Genomic DNA, 23,978 nt, shown 5'->3' with positions numbered 1-23,978 from the left:
GTTTAGCATTACATATATTGCTACTTGAAAATTCTATCTAGACTCAATGTGAAAAATGGTAGGAAATGAGAGAACTCTGAATTGATTCCCTTTGAATTAGGCCTTTTTGATAACTTTGTGATCATATATTTGGTCTCACAAGCTAACTGCTTGCATACTCAACTCATTACTAATATTAGGTCCGGAGACAACACATACAATTTATATTATTTCTACTTTTAATTATTTAAAACACAATATAAACTTTGGTTATTAATATATACTCTAAGAAATTAAGTCTACAAAAGTATAATTTCAATCATCTTTAATTAATTTGAATAAAATTGCAACAATTACATCACAAGAAAACATCCTTAAGTAATTTTAGAATGTGGTCATGGTTTTCTCGTCGAGCAATGCAAATAGGCGTCTTGTCATCCAAGTTCTTAGAGGTGCTGCAATCATAGAAAATAAATATATAATGAAAAAAAAATAGATAAAAATAAAAAATATTATTAATTATGCTTGTGAAAGAGATTCAATTCATTAACACAGAAGCTCCGTTCTCTAATAGAAGTGCCACACATTCTTCTTTCCCATTTTCAGAAGCACAATGTAGAGGAGTGTCTTTGTAATAATTCTCAACATGCACATCGGCTCCAAACTCAATAAGAACTTGAACACACTTAACCTGTTAATCAAACTATAATGATAATCGAAGTAATAATAATAATAATAATAAAAAAACAATATATGGAAATGTAATTGTGAAGAAATCGTGAATGGCTTGATCTTATTGATATATTTTAGTCGTATATATATACAAAAGAATAGAAAACAGGAAACTAGAAAAAAGGAAACTAGAGCTGTAATTCTAATCTAATTCCTAAACTCACGGTTATCCATATATACAAAACATTAAGAGAATATCTCAATAATATCTCAATACCCCCCCTTAAGTTGGAGCATGAGGATCATAAATGCCCAACTTGGAAAGCAAAAACTGAAATTGACGGGTCCCCAAAGGCTTGGTAAAGATGTTCGCAAGTTGAACAGTTGTAGGAACATAAGAAGGAAGAATAGTGCCGTCTTGGATAGCATCACGAACAAAGTGACAGTCTGCTTCAATGTGCTTTGTTCGTTCATGGAAGACTGGATTCCGAGAAATATGTAAAGCCGACTGGCTATCACAATATAGCCCAATAGCATCAGTATGTTGAATCCCCAAGCTAAGGAGAAGACCCTTCAACCATTTCAATTCACAAGTAAGAGAAGCCATTGAGCGATATTCAGCCTCTGTCGAAGAACGTGCCACAGTAGGTTGTTTCTTGGTTTTCTAGGAAATCGGGGAATGACCAAGAAACACAAGCCAACCCGTGAGAGAGCGACGAGTAAGAGGACAAGCTGCCCAATCAGAATCACACCAACCAGTCAAGGAAAGAGAGCTATCAGCACGAAGTAAGATTCCTTGTCCAGGAGAGCCTTTCAAATAGCGAACAACACGCAAGGCGGCTTCCCAATGTTCCTGTCTTGGTTCTTGTAGGAACTATGATAAAACGTGAACAGAGTATGCCAAATCAGGACGAGTGACTGTTAAGTAAATCAAACGACCAACCAAATGACGATAAGGTTCCGGATTGGACAAAGAATCTCCTGAAGCATGAGCAAGCCGATGGTTTTGCTCAATGGGAAAAGATGCGGGCTTAGCACCCAGAACACCAGTCTCAGAAATGATGTCAAGAGAATACTTTCGTTGACAAAGAAATATACCATCAGGACTTCGAGCTACCTCAATCCCGAGGAAATATTTAAGAACCCCGAGATCCTTCATATGAAAACATGTGCTTAAATAGTTCTTAAAGATCTTCAAAGCAGCGGAATTATTCCCAGATATAACTAAATCATCAACATACGCCAAAACATTGATTTGAGTATCACCCTTAGTATAAGTAAAGAGAGAATAATCAGCATAGGATTGCAGAAAGCCATACTCTCTTAAAGCAGTGACAAGTTTGGAAAACCAACACCTCGGTTCCTGTTTCAATCCATATAAGGACTTTCGAAGACGACACACCATATCAGGTTGAGAAGACCCAAAACCAGGAGAAAGCTTCATATAGACTTCTTCATTGAGATCCTCGTGCAAAAAAGTATTATGCACATCCATCTGATGCAGCTCCCAATTTTTAGATGCTGCAATGGCTAAGAAAGCACGAACGGTGACCATTTTTGCAACAGGTGCAAAAGTCTCGTTATAATCGATCCCGGCAATTTGATGATTACCAAAAACAACCAAACGAGCTTTAAGCCGTTCAACACTGCCATCAGAGTTGTACTTTATTTTATAGACCCATTGACTACCAAGAGCATGTTTACCAGGAGGTAATTTTTCCATAGTCCAAGTACCATTATCCTCTAAAGCACGAATTTCTGTGTGCATAGCATGACGCCATCCTTCATTTGTCATAGCTTCTTTAAATGATTTTGGTTCACAACTTGCAGTAACAGCGGCAAGAAATTGCCGATGGCTAGCAGAAAATTTTGCACAGTTAATATAATGTGTTATAGGAAAGGGCGTACCAGAGGGAGCTGACGGCGCGGGTGAACTTAGAGAGATAGCAGATGGACTTTGTGTGATAACAGTATTAGTAACATAGTCACGAAGCCGAGTGGATGGAACCTTTTCATGGAGTCCACGTCCCATGTGAGTGTCCTTGATAGAATTCGGAGCAGCCCCTGCTACCCCCCTTGTAGATGGATGTTGGAGTGGAGATGTGGACTGAACAGGACTTTGTGCAGCAGTCGGGCTAGACTGTGCTATAGGAAAAGGGAGAATAGGCTCTAAAGTGGTAGTTGTTGGAATTTGGGTGGTGACATGTAGTGGGGAGGATTCATTTGTGGGTTCAGGTTCATTAGAAAATGGTTCAGAATCACCAAAAAGATTAAAATCAAAGTCATCATCACCTAAACTCACACTGCCAGAATTATATGTAGAGCTAATAGTAGAAGGATCATTTTCAGCAAAAGGAAATTGATTTTCAAAGAACTTAACATCCCTAGAAACAAAAAAACTTTTATTTTCTAGATCAAAAAGTCTCCACCCTTTCTTACCAAAAGGATACCCAACAAAGATACATTTTCGACTGCGACTTGCAAATTTATCATTCTTAGCACGTTGATTATGGGCATAACACAAGGAACCAAACACTCGTAATTCATCAAAAATTGGCAAAGTATGAAATAAAATTTCATAAGGTGTTTTATTCTGAAGAACACTTGAGGGTGTTCGATTGATCAAATGAGAAGCTGCTAAGACACATTCACCCCAAAAATAAAGAGGAAGATGACTTTGAAAACGTAAGGCCCTTGCCATTGTTAAAATATGGCGATGCTTACGTTCAACTCTACCATTTTGTTGTGGAGTCCCCACACAAGAGGTTTGAAAGAAAATCCCATTTGAATGAAAATAATCTTGCAAACAATTAAATTATGTCTCATTATCACTCCGAACAATCTTAACCTTTTGACCAAATTGTCGATCAACCATAGCAAAAAATAACATAAACATTTTAAACACCTCCAATTTATCAATCAACAAATAAACCCATATAGCTCGGGAAAAATCATCCACAATAGTCAAAAAATAACGAGCCCCACATGAAGAAACAGTATTGTAAGGACCCCATAAGTCACAATGTACTAATTCAAAAATTCGGGAGACCTTATGGTCACTAAGCGAAAAAGAATCACGAGTTTGTTTGGCACAAGGACACACATCACATGCCTTATTTAATTTATCACTAGAATTACGTAGGAAAGGTAATGAATTTACTACTTTCTCTGAAGGATGTCCAAGACGTTGATACCAAAGTTCCAATGAAGATGAAGAACCATCCACTGAGATAGCTTGCATTGTAGACGGTGGCCGGAAGTAGTAAAGTCCATCTCTCCTTTCACCCGTTCCAATCAGCTTCCTCGAATGACGGTCCTGTATAACACACATATTAGAAGCAAATTGTACAAAACAGTGCATGTCATCAATGAGTTGTGTAACCGAAATTAAGTTGCAGTGCAACACTACTACAAAATACCCTTTACGGGACACTTTTTTAGGACACGCACATAAATGCAAGTCCTTAAAAATATTTATGAAGTTTTTAGGACACTCATTGAGAGTCCTGAAAAAACGCAATTTAGGACTCGCAATGAGTGTCCTAAAAGAAAATGCGAGTCCTAAAAAAATCTGGGCTATAAAAATAAGTGTTTTACTTAATATTTTTAAGGACTTGCTTTGGGAGTCCTTAATACTCTTTTAGGACTCGCAATGAGTGTCCTAAAAGAATCTGCGAGTCCTAAAAAATCTGGGCTAAAAAAAAGTGTCTTACTTAATAGCGAGTCCTAAAAAAGTTTTAAGGACTCCCAAAGCAAGCCGTTAAATATTTTAAGTAAAACTCTCAAAAGACATCCATATATTTCGAAATTATTATAGGGTTACATATATACTTAAAAAACTATACACATTTGGGGTTTTATAGGGTTACATATACTCAAACCCACAGCAACCACATGGCACTGAAGGAGATGAACGACTGAACGGCATGACCAAGGCTGAAGGAGATGAACGGCAGCAGGTGGTGAACGACGCTGGATGGCAGTGACGTTCCAGCATTCTCGGCAGCGTCAACGACAGTTCCAGCATTCCAACACTCACGACGGCGCACTACCGCGGCTCCAGCACTCACGGCGGCGCAAGTCTCGGCTCCAGCAGGCTCTCCAGCGGTGCAGGGTCTCAGCTCCGGCGGTGCTAGTTGCTCACGGTTCCAGCCGTGGGTTGAGGTATATATATTGTTTTTTTTTATTTGTTTGCTTATATAAATATATATATTATAATTTCAGATATATATATATATATGATATCAGATTTAGAAATAGGATTGGTATTTATTTATATTATTAAAAATTGGTAATTGGTATTATATTATTTATTTATATTATATTTATATATATTATAATTGGTAATATTATAATATCAGATTTTAATATAGGATAATAATATAGGGTAATAATTTCAGATTATAATATAGGGTAATAATATAATTTCAAGTTTTAATATACAAAAAATTAAAATAACATAGGTAACTAGAATGTTTATAACAATAAAAATAATAAACCCAATGGTTATACAAATAAATAATATAGGGAACTAGAATGTTTAAAACACTAAAAATAATATAGGCTAATAATTTTCTATTTATAATATAGGGTAATAATATAATTTCAAGTTTTAATATACAAATAAATAATATAGGCTAATATTGATACTATTTGTTATTTTACAATTTTGAATGATAATTGTATTAGTTTAGTGGAGTTTGAATATCTTAGATATTCATCCGTAGTGAAGTAGATTCTGGGAATTCTGTGTGCTGCGGTGATAACGGAAGATTGAGAACTTGCATGTCTTAGTGAAGTAGGTTCTGATAATTTTGTGTGCTGCGGTGATATATGGATGAAAACCTGTGTGCTGTTTGATTTGTTTGACATGTTGGTGTTGATTGTGACAGATGGCTAGGCTAGTAAATTAGGGGATATGCTGCCCGATTTTCTATAGATTTTTTTGTACTTAGTTTTGTGTGGAAATATGAAAATGATAACTGCCACAATGATAAATTTGTGATCCGGATATTTAACATTTGATCGTCTAATTAATAATTAAGTTGAATTCAATTTTGCTACTAATCACAAAATTTGCTTAATCCGAGCCTCAAAAGAGTCGATTTAGAGTAACTATGTATGATATGTTATTTGTGCTTTCGAGATTATAAGTGCAGGATAGGTCTTTCTAGAATTTAAATCAAAATCCTCATCTTTTGTCTCCCAAAAGAGTTAGTGATGTGAGTGGTGTGAGTGCTTGGATACTATTTGGTTTATTATTTTAGATAAGCTACGGTTTGGTTTCCTATATTAATATACAGTTTAGTATATATTATTTTTTTTGGATTGATTACATATGTTTGCATACTTATATATTAATTATTGTTTTAATTTGTGTACAAAATTTGATAATAAGATACTAAGTATATATGTGAGTGAAATTATATGATACCAAAAATTTATATCTTTGTCCTATTAAGAATTTAGAATTATTTTATCATTTTACTATTACATTAAATTTGGTAATCACATTCTAGTTGGTATAAATGTGATTGATTGGATCTTAAAATCCAAATCACTCATTGTGATTTGGATCCTATTTTTCACAAAATTTTGATGATTTCATGCATTGCATGGTAAAAACATAATAAAAAAAAATTGGATTTGGATTTGATTAGGTAATATTATGAGATCATTCATTATTAGTATATATACCAAGAGAAGAGAGATCAAGGATCTATATTTGATCACATCAAGGAAATTTCTTTAAGTGTTTGCTTTGTTTAGTTTAAGTGGAATAATGATGAAGCTAAAGTAACTTGTGTCTTACATTTATTCATCTTTCTAGTATTGTTGAAATCAATGCATATAACACAAACCATTATTATTAACAAACCATTAGTATTGTTGAAATCAATGAAATCAGTGGCTTTAATCTTTCCTGTGTTACATGTCGATGTAGCTGGGATATAAGTTTAAGGACTTCGTATTTGATGGATTCTTGGCATTCTGTGATGGAAGGATGCTCTAAATTTAAGGTGCCAAATGCCTAGTAGTATTAAAATTTAAGCCTCACTGAATATCCAAATAATATACCAACACTATTTGACTTACATGTAACATATCTGAAGATATCTATCTGAAGTAGGTTTTATGTTTGATTGAATTTTATAATAAAAAAAATTATAGTTTAAGAAAAATTAAAAGATAAAAGAGTCAATCTTGCTTTGATTGGTTTTTCTTTTCTTTTTATCTTGGACTTGAAGAGACATCTTTTGCACGTGCTATAAGGTCAACTGATGCAAATGACTATGATGGTTACACCCAACATCAACAAAGAGTTGCATTACCTTAACAAGGAAGATCGGTTGCTGCGCTGGCTTGTGGTCAAACACCGAGATGCAAAATATGGGCTGAAATTTCTTAGTGAAGAGGACAGCAGAAATGAACTCAGTAAGTTTCCTCGAAGCAGTTTATATGATAATCAAGATGTTGATGAGGACGATGACAACGACGATGAATATGCTGTGGATGAAGAAGAAGGAAAGCAGACATAAGGTTAGTAGAATTTTGTTGTGGTTCCTATGTCTGTTTTCATGCATTGGCATTTTGTTGGAAACCGGGATGTAATTTTTTCATATTTTGGTTACAAGTAAGTGTTATTGACAATTATCCCCATATTATTTGGCATGTGTTAGAATGTAGATCCTTATAAAGTATTTCATGTTTTTATGTTAGTGATTGATACTAGCTCTTTATTTCTCTTCTATAGTAACTAGAATGACAGGTGAACTTCATTGGATTCAATAGTCATTACGTTATGAGGATGATGAAGAATGTACTTATCAATTCCCATCATATCAAACATTTCTTGTCAAAACAGGAAATAAACAATATACAACTACATAGTATTAATCTAGTACAATTTTTATATATGCTTTGAATTTATTGCCACTAATATAATTATAATTAAAATTTTGTTTTCTTTTTTTTTTTCAGTTCACCTCCGACAAACCATATACTACTCAAGAAATTGACGAAGTTAGAGAAGAATGGGCAATGTCATTTTTACAATTGGTTAGAGCAAAATGAATGATGTTATAGCTAGCTAATTACAATACATGTTTAGAAATTTTAAATTTATTTCGTAAAATTTTTTTGCCATTTTTTTTAGTATTTTCTTTTCAAAATTCTTTTGATACATATTCGACACTCAAATGGATATATATTTTTAAATCAAAATTAAAATTGTAGCTGTATTTTTTAAAAAAAAATTACTTTTAAGGGCATGCAAAGTGAGTCCTAAAAAATTACTTAAAGGCACTCAACCCGATTTTTTAGGACTAGTAATGCGAGTCCTAAAAAATCTGGTTGAGTGCCTTTAATTAAGTTTTTAAGGCTCTCAAATAGAGGACTCGCGCCCCGCGAGTCTTAAAATTTTTTTTTGTAGTAGTGCAATTTTGGGACATAATAAAGAACATTTTTAAGAAATAATCCTTCCAAGAGTCTCACACTTCCCTCTTTAGTAGCAATTAATTTTTGGCCATCAGGGAGTCCAATAGGACATGCGGCAATATCATGAACATTAAACAAACAAGATTCATCCCCCGTCACATGATTAGAAGCACCAGTATCAATAATCCAAGAAATCCTGGAAAACTCACCATGTAAATGATCGGTAGAGGAATGAGTATTACCAAACATAGTAGCGATAGTTTGCCATTGTGTTGCACTTAGGTGAGGAAGAGTGGCAGCAGTGTTTGACATGATGGCTGCATCATTGGAAGAGTTTCTTTGCCCATTGACCGAAGATCCAACCATAGTAGTATCGTTACCGTCAGCCATTGTCGATCGTGTATCTTAGCCGTGTGGCTCTGGTACCATGAAGAAATCGTGAATGGCTTGATCTTATTGATATATTTTAGTCGTATATATATACAAAAGAATAGAAAACAAGAAACTAGAAAAAATGAAACTAGAGCTGTAATTCTAATCTAATTCCTAAACTCACGGTTATCCATATATACAAAACATTAAGAGAATATCTTAATAATATCTCAATAAATTGTTAGATGACAAAAATTATTAGCTAGCATAATATAAGCTAGTTTTATGCAACAATGTCATCGAAGAAATGTGCAAGAAATACCAAATAACAAATAATCGTGCTTATATTTATTAACATCAAGTGAAGCTAGTTTAGAATTAATATACTTGTGATAACTCTAAATGATTATATTATAAAAACATATTCAAACAAGATTGAAAAGTGAGTATCTTTCACATAATTAAGTCATATATATACTCAGCTAAACTATTATAATTTATTTTGGTGTTATTTCACAAGTTAAAGGTGACACTATATATCTTTGAGTGATCTCATAAGTTATTTTGAATAATTTGTGGTGTTATTTCATAAGTTAAAGCTGACACTATATATCTTTGAGTGACAAAATTACGATACAAAATGTATTTCGTTGACAAAAAAATTCATCAAAGTAATCATAATAATTAGATTTGTGCCAAGAAGAGTAATTGATCAAATACTTAAAGTTTAAAAATATGTATAGATATAAATTAATTTTGACACTTTCATAAGTTAAGGTTGACACTATATTTCTTTGAGTAATCCCATAATTTTTTAGATGAAAAGTACTGTCAACAAGAATCATAATAAGTTAAATTTTGCAAAGAAGAATAATATTAATCAAATAACAAAGTTTTAAAATATATCATATAAATATAATACGTGACTAAGTATTTACATGCTAAATATAACGGGGTTATTCCATTTGAATTTTTCATATTTTTGTCGGCACCACAATGTATAGCATTCTTCAAATTCTGGAAACAAAATAGGAAAAAAAACCACATTAATTATTATATTATGTTGAATATGTATATCTCTTTTATATAAAAAGTGTATAGATAACAGAAATTAAAAATATTATTATAATAATAATATATAATCCTAATTTTTTACTAATTATATTAATATGAATTCAAATATTATAAAATATTATTATAATAATAATATTTAATGCATAATTAATATTTAATACTTATATTAATATAAATTAAATATTATAAAATATCATTATAATAATACTAATGTATCATGCACAATCTTAATTTTTATTAAATAAATTATCATATTATATATATAAAATCATAAATAATGTTTTAGTTTAATTTTTCATTTAATATATTCATGTCATTTTTTTATATACAATATTGTTTATTTATTTGAAATTTATATGATAATAATACAAATTGAATAAACATAATTAATAGATTCTATGAATAAAGCTAAGTAAACTTATATTGTACATTATTTATTTATATCTAGTATATATATATATTTATAAATAAAGGAAGATAATATCTCACATAAAATAACTCTATCCACTTTTAATTATCTCTATTTAATTGTATTTTATTTATATAGAAAAATTTAACAAACAACATATACTAATTTCAAACATCATTTAAGTCAATACTCACCATAAGTGTTCTTAGTAGGGGTGCACACGGGTAGGGTTTTCGAGTTTCGGGTGTATTGGGTTCGAGTTTTCGAGTTTCGGGTGTATCGAGTTTGGGTTTTACGGGTTTCGGGTGGAGGAAAGTGGTATCGAATCCGGTCCGAAATTTTTGGGTTTTTGGGTGATTTTGGGTTTCAGGTGGGATTGATCCAAAAATAGGCTTTGGGCCAAAAAAGGGCCTTGGTAAAAAATTTCAAAAATACCATTTTTGACACTTTTTTTTTCACATGTTTTTTTTTTAACTTTGTTGTTAGTTTTGTAATATTGATTTTTTTTTTTACAAATTGGACCTTAGCAATTTTTTTTTTAAAAAAGCATTAATTTTTTTGATTTTTTTAGTTATGCACCTGAACCCGTGTGTCCTCAATTTTAACACCCGAACCTGACCTAAACCATGTCGAATTTCATCCGAAGTCAACGGGGTCAGGCGGGTTTGCGGGTTGTTAGGCTAATTTTAGCCTATCTTTATCAGTGTCTTTTTAATGGTTCTTGTGTTTTTGGAGCGGAATTATGCTTGTTTTTGCGTGATTTCAGGTTCAGCTTATGTTTTGGGCTTTTGGAGTGAATTGTGAAGAAATCAAGCATTTGGAGTGGATTGTGCTGAATTTTTAATTAGGGCCGCGGCGCAAGAATTGGCGCCGCGGCGCTCTTGCGTATTAGACCCGCGGCGAGCCCTTTTCCAGAAACTCGAGATCTTGGCATTTTTCGAGTAGGGCCGCGGCGCAGGTATTGGCGCCGCGGCGCTGGCGTCCGTACACTTCAGAATTTTTAAGGGCAATTTCGTCATTATTGGAAGGATATAGAATGAGGTCTTCATTCTGAAAAGGGGATCGCGATTTTTGGACAGAGAGACAGGCAAAAAGAGAGAAAAGACAAGAGAAGACGGATTTTGGAGCAAGCGTGGGCGATCTCCGACAACTCCCCATCTAGTTTCATCCTCTTTTTCTTTGATTTTCCTATGTTATTGTTTAGTTTGATTATGGATTTGAATATTGAGATTATGAACTAAACTCTTATTAGGGATTTGATGGATATTGACTGAAATCATCCCATGGTTAATGCTATTTGATTATTTCTTCTTGCTTGTTTATGAAATTTGTTCATCTTTATGCTTAATGTATGTTTGAGATTGATCACCTTAAGCATGATTCATGATCCTAATGTGAAATCTGAAAAGTGAATATTAGGAATGCTCTAAATGAATGAACATAGGTTTTGATGCGTAACGAAAGTATTCGCATAGCTTATGTGACTTATAGATTATTACTTAATGCAAATTGATTGTTGTGCTATCTCAGAAATGCAATAGTTGACAATGCAATTTAGAACCTAAATGATCTGAAAAGAGTTTAGGTAATTTTATAATCTGTCATTTCATTGAAAGAAGAAGAATAGTCAACTAGCGTTAACAATTGGGTCATTGAAGCAATTGAAATCATATCCCTATCTTCACATCCATGGTTAACCCTTAATTTTTATTTGTTGTTTTGCTTGTTGTGTTTTCTGCAATTTGATTTAAAAAACCAATTTTTATTGTCGCCAAATAGAAATATAAATCCAATTTTGTTAGTACTTGACTGCAATTCCCTTGGGTTCGACCTCACCTGTGTGAGTACTACTTGTATGATACGTGCACTTGCGTGTATTAAAATTTAGCAACAAGTTTTTGGCGCCGTTGCCGGGGAATTGTTTAGTTAATATTACATTAATTGGATTAAATTCTAATTTGGTTTTCTTTTCACTTTTTGCTAACTTGTTTGTGCCAAATTCTTCTTATCTCATCTCAGGTACCATTGGTTTATGCGACGTCAAGGACCAGCTGTAAGAGTGCCTGTTGATCCTGAGATAGAGAAGACTTGCCGGCAGAACAGAAGAAACAAAAGGTTGGAAAGAGTTGTACACAGGATTGAGCAAGAGGAAGTTATGGCCAACTACGGTAATAATGGGGGTGCCATAGAAGACCCAGCTAATGGTCAGAATCCACTCGACCGTAGCCTGAGGGACTATGTGTTGCCAACAATGACAGGGGTCCAGTCTTGTATAAGACCACCCACCGTAGATGCAAACAATTTTGAAATAAAGCCAGCCATACTTCAAATGGTTCAATCCACAGTCCAGTTTGGGGGACTACCCACTGAAGACCCAAACATGCATCTCTCTAACTTCATGGAGCTCTGTCAGACATTTAAGATGAACGGAGTTAGTGATGATGCTATCAGACTTAGATTGTTCCCATTTTCTCTGAGGGAGCGAGCTAAGAGTTGGTTGGTATCCTTGCCACCTAACTCAATCAATACATGGAATGATCTAGCACTGAAGTTCCTCTCTAAGTTTTTCCCTCCAGCTAAAGCAGCTAAGTTGAGAGGAGAGATCAATAATTTTTCTCAGTTGGATAATGAGTCTCTTTATGAAGCTTGGGAGAGATTCAAAGAATTGATAAGAAAGTGCCCGCATCACGGAATAGAGAAATGGATGCTAGTCCATAATTTTTATAATGGGTTGTGTGGTACTACTCGCACACTCATTGATGCAGCAGCTGGTGGTGCGTCTATGAGAAAAAGCGCCAATGAGGCATATGACTTGTTGGAAGAAATGACCATGAATAATCAGCAGTGGCCAAGTGAAAGAAGTTCTTCAAGGAAAGTGGCCGGTATGTATGAAGTGGATGCAATTTCGAAATTGACTGCTCAAGTTGAGGCCTTGACTAAGCAATTGCAAGGCAATGTGATAACAGCTCCAGTGCAACAGGCCCAGACTTTGTGTGAAATATGTGGGGGCCCTCATGCCTATGAACAGTGTCAGTATGCTGATGTAAACAACATGCCTATGGAGCAGGCTCATGCTATTGGGAATTTCCTCGACAAAGCAACAACAACCCTTACTCCAATTCCTTTAATCAAGGGTGGAGGAATCATCCCAACTTCTCTTGGAAGAATGATCAGCAAGGCCAATCTTCAAGCCAGCAGCAGTCATTCCAACAACTGCCACAGGGGTTCTTTCAGCCAAGATTTAGACAGCAGCAACAACCCCAACCGACCACTCATCATCAGCAGCAACAAAATTCTGGTGGAAATTCTAATGCTCAGTCAGATGTGTTAAACCAATTCATGGCTGAAACTCGGTCTTCTATTAGAAATTTGGAGACCCAAATGGGACAATTGGCTACTCTCATGGCTAATCGTGCCCAAGGTAACTTGCCTAGCACCACTGAAGTCAATCCGAAAGAGAATTGCAAGGCAATCACGTTGAGAAATGGGAAGAATTATGAGGGACCAAGTGAGAAGCAGCCAGTTGAAGAAGTGGGTCAGGATCAAGAGGCATAGGCACCAACACAAGAGGAAAAGAAGCACAGTGAGAAAAAGGCTACTGAGGGCATACCAGTAAAAGAGGCTTCCCCACCAATCAGTATTGAGCATCACATAAAGATTCCCTACCCCCAAAGGCTCCGTAAGAACAACATGGACGAGCAGTTTACTAAATTCCTGGAAGTATTCAAGAAACTGCACATCAACATTCCATTTGCAGAGGCCTTAGAGCAAATGCCGAGCTATGTCAAGTTCATGAAGGACATCTTGTCCAAGAAGAGGAAGATGGAGGATTTTGAAACTGTGGCATTGACAGAAGAGTGTAGTGCTATACTGCAAAAGAAGCTCCCTCCTAAACTGAGAGATCCTGGGAGTTTCACAATACCGTGCACTATTGGGAGAATTGAGGGAATAAATGCTCTTTGTGATTTGGGGGCCAGTATCAACTTGATGCCATTGTCAGTTTTCAAGAGATTGCAACTAGGTGAAGCAAAGCCCACAACTGTAACTTTGCAACTACTTGATCGTTCGTTGGCACATCCAAGAGGGGTAATTGAAGATGTCCTGGTCAAAGTAGACAAGTTTATTTTTCCTGCCGATTTCATAGTTCTTGACATGGAAGAGGATAGCAATGTCCCCATTATCCTTGGGAGACCTTTCTTGGCAACAGGACAAGCACTCATAGATTTTCAGAAGGGTGAGTTGAAGTTGAGAGTGCAAGGGGAAGAAGTTGTGTTCAATGTGCTCAAGGCCATGACCTATCCAGAAGCTAGTGACAATTGCTTTTCGGTTGATGTAATGGGTAATTTAGTGGAAGAGAGAAAACTGATAAATGATCCTCTTGAGTTGAGTTTGGTTGAAGATGAAGTTAGTGATCAAGATGGAAAGGAAGCTATGGAGTACGCAAAATGGCTTAATTCTTATGGCCATTGAAAAGGAAATACTTTGAAGAGCTTGGGGCAGTACCAAAAAAGTCATAGCCCTCAGTTGAGAAACCCCCAGAGTTAGAACTGAAGGTACTTCCTAACCATCTGAGGTATGAGTTTTTGGGTGAAAGCAAGACACTTTCGGTTATAGTTTCAGTTTCACTTTCTGATATAGAGACTGAAAAATTGTTGAGAATTTTGAGAGAGCACATGAAGGCCATTGGGTGGACTTTGGCAGACATCAAGGGGATCAGCCCCTCTACTGTTATGCACCGGATTTTAATGGAGGATGGAGTCAAACCAACCATAGATGCCCAAAGAAGACTTAATCCACCAATGAAGGAAATTGTGAGAAAAGAAGTGTTGAAGTGGTTAGATGCAGGGGTAGCTTACCCAATTTCTGACAGTGAGTGGGTGAGTCCGGTTCAGGTAGTACCTAAAAAGGGGGGGATGACGGTAGTGAAGCATGAGAAGAACGAGTTAATTCCAACAAGAACTGTTACTGGCTGGAGAATATGCATTGACTACCGCAAGCTCAACATGGCAACAAGGAAAGACCATTTTCCCCTTCCCTTTATTGATCAGATGTTAGATAGACTAGCAGGAAAGGAGTATTATTGCTTTTTGGATGGTTACTCCAGGTATCATCAAATAGTCATTGCACCAGAGGACCAAGAGAAAACGACATTTACATGTCCTTATGGCACATTCGCTTTCCGACGAATGCCATTTGGACTATGTAACGCACCAGCAACTTTCCAACGGTGTATGATGGCCCTTTTTTCTGACTTGGTTGAGAACTGTATAGAAATTTTCATGGACGATTTCTCAGTGTTTGGCTCGTCGTTTGACCATTGTTTGAGGAACTTGGAGCGGGTATTGATTCAATGTGAAGAATCCAATTTGGTGCTTAATTGGGAAAAGTGCCATTTCATGGTTAGAGAGGGGATTGTTTTGGGACACAAGATCTCACAGGAAGGCATTGAGGTAGACAGAGCCAAGGTGTCTACTATTGAGAATTTGCCCCCTCCAGTTTCGATAAAAGGGGTTCGTAGTTTCCTGGGTCATGCCGGTTTCTACAGACGGTTTATAAAGGATTTTTCGAAGATCTCCAAGCCATTGTCTAATTTGCTTGTTAATGGAGTGCCCTTTGAGTTTGGAAAGGAGTGTATGGAGGCTTTTCAAACTCTTAAGGAAAAATTGATTTCGGCCCCTATAGTCATTGCACCGAATTGGGAACTACCGTTCGAGTTGATGTGTGATGCAAGTGATTATGCTGTCGGGGCTGTGTTGGGTCAACGAGTTGACAAGGTTTTTCGCACCATCTACTATGCTAGTAGGACCTTGAATGATACTCAGTTGAATTATGCTACTACTAAAAAGGAGATGTTGGCCATAGTCTTTGCTTGTGATAAGTTTAGGCCATATTTAATCGGGAATAAGGTTATTGTGTACACAGACCATTCGACGATCAAATACCTTATGACCAAGAAGGATGCCAAGCCAAGACTAATCCGATGGGTCCTTCTCCTCCAGGAGTTTGAATTAGAAATCAGAGACAAGAAGGGTACCGAGAACCTAGTAGCAGATCATTTGTCAAGATTGGAGTCAGAAGAGGGTCAGAATATGAAGGAAGTCCAGATAAATGATGAGTTCCCTGATGAGCAGTTGTTTGCTTTAAAAGAAAGTTTGTTGGTTCCATGGTTTGCTGATTATGTCAACTTCCTAGCTGCAAACATCACACCTCCTGACATGACAAGACAACAATTGAAGAAATTCTTTTCTGAGGTAAAGCATTATTATTGGGAAGAGCCAATCCTTTATAAGCACTGTGCTGATCAGATAATTAGAAGATGTGTGCCTGAAGAGGAGATGTACTCTATCCTGAATCATTGTCATAGTCTGCAGTGTGGAGGTCACTTTGGTGGGACAAGGACCGCTGCGAAGGTTCTACAAAGTGGGTTCTTCTGGTCAACTCTCTTTAAGGATGCTCATGAGTTTGTCAAGGCATGTGATCGTTGTCAGAGGACTGGTAATATTTCAAGAAGGAACGAGATGCCTTTGACTGGTATTTTAGAAGTGGAACTGTTTGATGTGTGGGGTATTGACTTCATGGGCCCTTTTCCGTCATCATACAACAATCTGTTTATTTTGCTAGCTGTGGACTACGTTTCTAAGTGGGTGGAAGCGGCTGCAACTCATGCTAATGACGGTAAAATAGTTCTTACTTTTCTCCAAAAGTACATTTTCACCCGGTTTGGTACTCCTAGAGCTATTATTAGTGATGAGGGGAGTCATTTATGTAACAAGCAATTTGAAGCGTTACTTGCGAAATATGGAGTTAGACATAGAAAAGCATTACCCTATCACCCGCAGAGTAATGGACAAGCTGAGATTTCCAACCGGGAAATTAAGTTAATATTGGAGAAGACGGTACAGAGCTCGAGGAAAGACTGGTCTAAGAAGCTCGATGATGCTTTGTGGGCATACAGAATGGCTTTCAAAACACCTATTGGTATGTCACCATATAGGCTGGTCTTTGGGAAAGCGTGTCATCTTCCAGTGGAACTTGAGCATAGAGCATTTTGGGCCATGAAGACCTTGAACATGGACTTGGTAGCAGCTGGTGAGAAGAGGCTTTTGCAATTGAACGAGTTGGAGGAGTTTAGAAACGAAGCCTATGAGAACGCCAAGATTTACAAGGAGAGGAATAAGAAGTGGCATGACCAGAACCTTGTCAGGAAGGAATTTCAACCAGGTCAACAGGTATTACTCTTTAATTCAAGATTGAAACTTTTTCCGGGCAAGTTGAAATCGAGATGGTCTGGTCCTTTCACGATATTACAAGTGTTTCCTTATGGGTCCGTCGAAGTAACAAGTGAAAAGACTGGCAAGTTTAAAGTAAATGGTCAGCGATTAAAGCTCTACTTGGGTGGTCAGTTTGATCAAGCCAAGTCCGCCATCCTCTTGGCGCCACAGTAAAGAGGAAACTATCGTCCGGCTATATGACGTTAACGACAGTGCCATTGGGAGGCATCCCAAATTGTATTTTATTTTGCATTTTAATCTTTGGTTTGGAACAATTAGTATTTTTAAGTGTTTTTATTTCGTAGTTTTATTGTATTCTGTGTAAAGAGAAAACCGTGAAAAGCGTGAAAAATTGAAAATTTTTTGCTGTATTTTAATTAGGGTCGCGGCGCATCTTGTAGAGCCGCGGCGCCTAGGGGTATTAGCGCCGTGGCGAGGCGCTGGATAGAGAGCATGAAAAATTGGAGTCGAGCTAGCGTCGCGGCCCTCTATTCCTGCGCCGCGGCTCCTGGGAAAGAAAAATGCACTAGCGCCGCGGCGCTAGTGGGTTGCGCCGCGGCGCCAACACGGGCCACCATTTAAATCCGAGATTTTGCCCCAATTTTTTTTTAGACCAAAAAAAATACACCATCCGCCTCTCTTCATCTTCTCCGCCTCTCCTCCGCCCAAATTACCATAAAACCTCCATAACCACCAATATTTCACTCATCTTTCATAATTTCTTCATCCCTTTCCATAAAAATCACTTCCTCCATCATTTTCTTTGTCCCTTTTGACCTATTTTCTTCAAAAATACCCTTTTACCCAATCATTTTAACCCTAATCCGAAAATCCCATCCTCTTCCTCAATATTGCTCATTTCTTCAAGCTTTGGATAACAATGGTGGATTATCCATGGGTTTCTCAATAATGTAAGTGATTTTGCTTCTCATCTTTTCAATTTATTGAGAATCCTTTGGTTATTGGGAAACCTAGTGTTTATGGGGTTTATTATGGATTAAGTGGTGCATTTTGGTTATTTTTGCTATTCTGAAAAATTGGATTGGAGAATTGTGGTTTGTGAAGAATTTTCTGATTTTGGGAAGTGACAAAAACAAGGGGAGGTGCTGCCAAAATTTCTAGTGATTTTACAAGTTGGTATTTTGGGAGTTATTTCACTCAATGGGGCCAAAGAAGGGTACTGTGAATGCTTCAGGTGCGTCATCGTCCCGCCCTCCTCGTGTCTCAACAAGGGCGAATTATGACACCTCAAGATTTGTGAGCAAAGAGGCTCAAGAGCGGTTTGTGGTGTTGTTAGGGAAACCCATTCTTGAAGAAAGAGGTATGGAATTTAGTTCAGAACCCCTAGAAAACCAGCCTATGTATGAGCCTATTCGAGCTAAGATTGCTCGGCGGCAGTGGGACCAATTTGTTGACTGCAATGGCAAGGCAAACCACATGATGACATACGAGTTCCTTGCTAATTGGCCAGAAAAAGAAAATAATGTTGTCATGGTGCGGGGCAAGAAGATACCAGTCACTCTTGCAGCTTTTAATCAATTGTATGAGGTACCTAACTTTCCCATAGAAGAAGAAGAGCTGCGGGTACTGGGGGCCGATAATATAGACTATGTTGACCTTGCTGAAACATTGGGTTTTCCTGGCGCAAGAATTCATTTGAAGGATGGTGAGCCAAACTGTATGTATCGCTGTGAACTTAACCAAGTGGCTCGTGCTTGGTGCTATTTTGTGAGTGCTCGTCTGATTCTCAACAATCATTTGTCTAACATCCCTATTGACCGGCTCAAGGTGACATATGCTATTTTAAAGGGGTACAACATAAACATTGGGAGGTATGTTCGGGAAAGTATAAATCATATAATTCAGGGCACCACTACTGGTGGGTTGGGACATGGCACTTTCATTACTGAACTTTGTGTGGCGTATGGCGCACCTCAGTACTTAACTGACATGAAGGTGCTTCCGCAAAAGCCAGTCGGAGTGGCTATGGTGAATCGCCTCATTCCACCGCATCCCTATGATGCCCCTCAAGTTCAAAGAGGAAGAGGTCGCCGCCGACAAAGGACCGATGATGGTGAGGATGAGCCTGAACTTTTGGGTGGTCCCATGGATCCTGCTATGCAGTACACTCATGCTCAGTTGAATTACCTTATTCAGCAAAACATGCATATGCAGACGTATATGGGGCAGCGGAGTGCTTACGATGCAAACCATATTCAGCAGCTGAATAGTTTGGTATCTCGGTGGTCTTTCGATGAAGAAGATGAAAATTACTTTGCACTACCACCGCGTTTCACTCCTTATGATCAACCACCACCACCCAACCCATTTTGAGGGGTTGTCAGGTAAGTTTCTCTCTTTTTGATTGTCATGCTCACATTGGGGACAATGTGAAATAAAAGTTTGAGGGAGGGGCTTACTTTTCTGTTTTAGTTTAGCTTAGTTAAAATTTTGTTGTTTAATTTTGTTTTTCTTTTTTTTTTTTGTGTGTGTCAAAAGTTAAGCCAATGATATGTATAAATTCCGTTGTTGTCGCTTGTCAAACGGAAACTGTGTCTAACTGTGGGCTTGATTTGATCACTCTTTGGATTAATTTTGATGCCTTTTGGAAATTTTAGTATATGTTGCAAATGTGAATAAGTGGATTATGCTATACATGTGTTACTTGGGTTTGAGGTATGAATTGATGAAAAGGATAAAATGGGCTTACTTTTCTGTTTTAGTTTAGCTTAGTTAAAATTTTGTTGTTTAATTTTTTTTTTTTTTTTGTGTGTGTGTCAAAAGTTAAGCCAATGATATGTATAAATGCCGTTGTTGTCGCTTGTCAAACGGAAACTGTGTCTAACCATGTGCTTGATTTGATCACTCTTTGGATTAATTTTGATGCCTTTTGGAAATTTTAGTATATGTTGCAAATGTGAATAAGTGGATTATGCTATACATGTGTTACTTGGATTTGAGGTATGAATTGATGAAAAGGATAGAACTTGCACTGCTTGCCTTTTGAGACGAAATCCTTGATGACATATGTTTTGGAGTATGATTTAGGCAATCTTTTGGAACGTTTGGGCCTTTCAAGCTTACCCTTACCATTATTATCCCTAGTTCGCCTATTTGTGCCTTAACTTGTTTGATTGATTGTATAACCACTTCATTAAGCCAAAAATGTACCAATTATTATTTGTCCCTACCCTGTGAATTATGCCATAAGCTTAGAAATAAGTTTGGGGGAACGAATTGTAATTGGGTAATTGGTGTAAGTGGATGAACGATGTAATCTTTTGATTGAGACAAGTGTGAAATGTAAAAGTGCTTCCAACATCACTAAATTTTGATTCCTTATGCTTAAAAAAAAAATTAAATAAAAAAATAAAAATATATATATATTTGAGTGATGAATAATTAAATAAAGTGATGTTGGAGCATTGAGTATGAGTCCTCAATCAATAAGAAGTGGGTGAAAAAGGGGATGGTAGCTGAATGCAAAGTGGGTTGTTTGATTGGTTTTTGATGTGCATATGGTATAATGAAGCCTAAATGTCTTTTTTATCCACCTTCACCTAAGCCAAAACGTTATGAACCTTTGAAGTCCTTTTGATTCCATAACATGTGTTGTTGACATTAGTGGAGAAAGGTAAGTGTGCAAGCATATTGAATTTTGGCTAGTGGATCGTTGGAATGAGTGAGGCATGTATGGTGTTATCTAGTTATTCATTTGTATTTGCAAGGTATAATCTAATTTCCAATTGAGGCATTCAGATTAATTGTTAGAGTTTTTGAATTGAAATTCTGGTTGATCAACAGTTGAAGTTTTGTGAGTGATGACGGCGTGGTTTAAATAAGACTAGAGGCTTAACTTGTCATGTTTATTTGTTTTAGTTTGAGGACGAGTAAGAATAAAGTTTGGGGGAGTTTGTTAGGCTAATTTTAGCCTATCTTTTTAAGTGTCTTTATCAGTGTCTTTTTAATGGTTCTTGTGTTTTTGGAGCGGAATTATGCTTGTTTTTGCGTGATTTCAGGTTCAGCTTATGTTTTGGGCTTTTGGAGTGAATTGTGAAGAAATCAAGCATTTGGAGTGGATTGTGCTGAATTTTTAATTAGGGCCGCGGCGCAAGAATTGGCGCCGCGGCGCTCTTGCGTATTAGACCCGCGGCGAGCCCTTTTCCAGAAACTCGAGATCTTGGCATTTTTCGAGTAGGGCCGCGGCGCAGGTATTGGCGCCGCGGCACTGGCGTCCGTACACTTCAGAATTTTTAAGGGCAATTTCGTCATTATTGGAAGGATATAGAATGAGGTCTTCATTCTGAAAAGGGGATCGCGATTTTTGGACAGAGAGACAGGCAAAAAGAGAGAAAAGACAAGAGAAGACGGATTTTGGAGCAAGCGTGGGCGATCTCCGACAACTCCCCATCTAGTTTCATCCTCTTTTTCTTTGATTTTCCTATGTTATTGTTTAGTTTGATTATGGATTTGAATATTGAGATTATGAACTAAACTCTTATTAGGGATTTGATGGATATTGACTGAAATCATCCCATGGTTAATGCTATTTGATTATTTCTTCTTGCTTGTTTATGAAATTTGTTCATCTTTATGCTTAATGTATGTTTGAGATTGATCACCTTAAGCATGATTCATGATCCTAATGTGAAATCTGAAAAGTGAATATTAGGAATGCTCTAAATGAATGAACATAGGTTTTGATGCGTAACGAAAGTATTCGCATAGCTTATGTGACTTATAGATTATTACTTAATGCAAATTGATTGTTGTGCTATCTCAGAAATGCAATAGTTGACAATGCAATTTAGAACCTAAATGATCTGAAAAGAGTTTAGGTAATTTTATAATCTGTCATTTCATTGAAAGAAGAAGAATAGTCAACTAGCGTTAACAATTGGGTCATTGAAGCAATTGAAATCATATCCCTATCTTCACATCCATGGTTAACCCTTAATTTTTATTTGTTGTTTTGCTTGTTGTGTTTTCTGCAATTTGATTTAAAAAACCAATTTTTATTGTCGCCAAATAGAAATATAAATCCAATTTTGTTAGTACTTGACTGCAATTCCCTTGGGCTCGACCTCACCTGTGTGAGTACTACTTGTATGATACGTGCACTTGCGTGTATTAAAATTTAGCAACACGGGTTCACCCCTAGTTCTTAGTCTATGATCGAGCCTGATTATGATTAATTATAATATTACGGCTATCTTGCTCGGACTATCATTATAATATATATATTTTTTCATTATTGGAGATTAGTTATATATATTATTACCTGTAGAGTCCAAGAACTTTACTTAGCTAAGATAGATAGTAGTATTATGATATTTATAGTATTATCTTTGTAACTGTGGATTTTTGGTTCAGACCGGGAATTATTTGGACACTCATAGTAGTACTTGTAGATTTTCTAAGTTTAACCTATAGTTTAAGAATATTAATGTTAACCTAAGGTTTGATGATATGACTGATATTAAGGATAATATTTATTATACTATAAGGTTTAGATATCAACCAATAGGATTTTTAAGCACATGTTATGTATGGATGATTAAGGATTAAGTATTTTGAGGATTAAATTTAATAAGGGTAAAAGTTTGAATGCTCTAAGGTCAGTCAGCAGCTTTGAATACGTTGAGGGCTTAGTCAAGGCTGTTTACTCCATTCAAACTTAGTTAAAAATGTGTAATTTCGTGTTTAAATATTCAGCGTGTGCCGATATATCACAGCTATAGGGGGCGATATATCGCAACACGTAGATACGGAAAACACGAGACGATGCACGACAGCCTCGGGCATACTGGCCCAGGCGATATATCTCCTCCATCAGTGTATTTTGAAATGTTTTGAAATCATTTCCCATTCAGCCATTCAACCTCTTGATAAGTCCAGCATCTTTTTGAACGAGTCTTCAGCCTCTGCTGAACGATTATTCAAATTATTTTCACCTAAAAAGCTATTATTTTTATTCAAGTAAAATTAAGATCATTTCATTCCCAAACTCTATAAATAGGACCTAGTACCCAGCCATTATTCACCTTTTACTCTAAGTTCAGAAGCTGCAAGTGCTAGGAGAGTGTGAGAGTTAAAAACTTGGGTGGGGAAATCATAAGCTTAATCATCATAAGCTTATCAAACACTTTGGGAAGTAAGATTTGATAGTATTTCGGTTTGAGGTGTAGATTGGTCTTACAAATCTTCAAGGTAACCCAACACTCTAGTTCATTGGTTTTATGTTATTTTTCCTTCTCATGGTCTTCTACTCAGTCTTCTAACCTCATTCTTATTTTGATTAGGAAATCTAAGTTCGTGAGCACATAAGTTTTGGTAAGTATGATTCTCAATGGTTTAGTCTTCCCATTCCTTTTCATCTCTTTTTCTTCATTAGAATCACCCTGTTATATATGGTTTTAGGAGTGTTCCAAAAAGTCCCAACACTGTCCTCTTATCCCGGTAACTTTGGTAAGGAAAATAGGATAGAATCTATATGTTTTATGTTATGATAAGTGTTATGATATGTATGTTTGTAGGCTTGGGCATATGACCCATTTGACTAACAAGACCCCAAATAGATTATGGGCATATGACCTACTTAGCTAGTAGGACCCCACTAATCTCATGGGCATATGACTTGTTTAGTCTATGGGACCCCAAGTAATAATGGCCATTATAGTATGTGTATGTATTAAGTGTTATGTTATGTCTTTATTATTATTATGAAATTTATGTACATGATGTATGTGCTAGATTTTCCTTGC

At 36.4% G+C, this 23,978-nt stretch overlaps 2 protein-coding genes, 1 long non-coding RNA gene and 1 other non-coding gene across 4 annotated transcripts; 2 read left to right on the top strand and 2 right to left on the bottom strand.

Moving 5' to 3' along the window:
• Positions 1 to 337: 337 nt before the first annotated feature.
• Positions 338 to 1,258, bottom strand: LOC133825758 (ankyrin repeat domain-containing protein 2A-like). Its single transcript, XM_062258660.1, has 3 exons — positions 1,034 to 1,258; positions 531 to 670; positions 338 to 434 (listed from the first exon to the last, which is right to left on the bottom strand). Exons 1-3 carry the CDS (start codon positions 1,256 to 1,258, stop codon positions 338 to 340), a joined length of 462 nt encoding a protein of 153 aa, XP_062114644.1.
• Positions 1,259 to 6,973: 5,715 nt separating this feature from the next.
• On the top strand, positions 6,974 to 7,446 carry LOC133821684 (uncharacterized). Its single transcript, XR_009887739.1, has 2 exons — positions 6,974 to 7,191; positions 7,406 to 7,446. It is a non-coding gene; the product is annotated as an uncharacterized LOC133821684 (long non-coding RNA).
• Positions 7,447 to 11,975: 4,529 nt separating this feature from the next.
• On the top strand, positions 11,976 to 13,498 carry LOC133825757 (uncharacterized). Its single transcript, XM_062258659.1, has 2 exons — positions 11,976 to 12,894; positions 13,011 to 13,498. Exons 1-2 carry the CDS (start codon positions 11,976 to 11,978, stop codon positions 13,496 to 13,498), a joined length of 1,407 nt encoding a protein of 468 aa, XP_062114643.1.
• LOC133827883 (small nucleolar RNA R71) lies at positions 12,531 to 12,637 on the bottom strand. The gene has a single exon (XR_009890533.1). It is a non-coding gene; the product is annotated as a small nucleolar RNA R71 (small nucleolar RNA).
• Positions 13,499 to 23,978: the final 10,480 nt, after the last annotated feature.

This window comes from Humulus lupulus, chromosome 3 (genome assembly GCF_963169125.1).
Source record: "Humulus lupulus chromosome 3, drHumLupu1.1, whole genome shotgun sequence".
NCBI lineage: Eukaryota > Viridiplantae > Streptophyta > Magnoliopsida > Rosales > Cannabaceae > Humulus > Humulus lupulus.
Note: the sequence above shows the minus strand (reverse complement) of the source record. Positions and strands in the feature narration are given on the sequence as shown.

Coding starts and splice junctions, on each gene's coding strand:
- LOC133825758 (XM_062258660.1), bottom strand. CDS start 1,258: ATGGCTTCTCTTACTTGTGAATTGAAATGGTTGAAGGGTCTTCTCCTT. Junction 671..1,033: donor CTTCTTATGTTCCTACAACT/GTTCAACTTGCG, acceptor TTTGATTAACAG/GTTAAGTGTGTTCAAGTTCT. Junction 435..530: donor TTAGAGAACGGAGCTTCTGT/GTTAATGAATTG, acceptor CTATGATTGCAG/CACCTCTAAGAACTTGGATG.
- LOC133825757 (XM_062258659.1), top strand. CDS start 11,976: ATGCGACGTCAAGGACCAGCTGTAAGAGTGCCTGTTGATCCTGAGATA. Junction 12,895..13,010: donor CTTGACTAAGCAATTGCAAG/GCAATGTGATAA, acceptor CCTATGGAGCAG/GCTCATGCTATTGGGAATTT.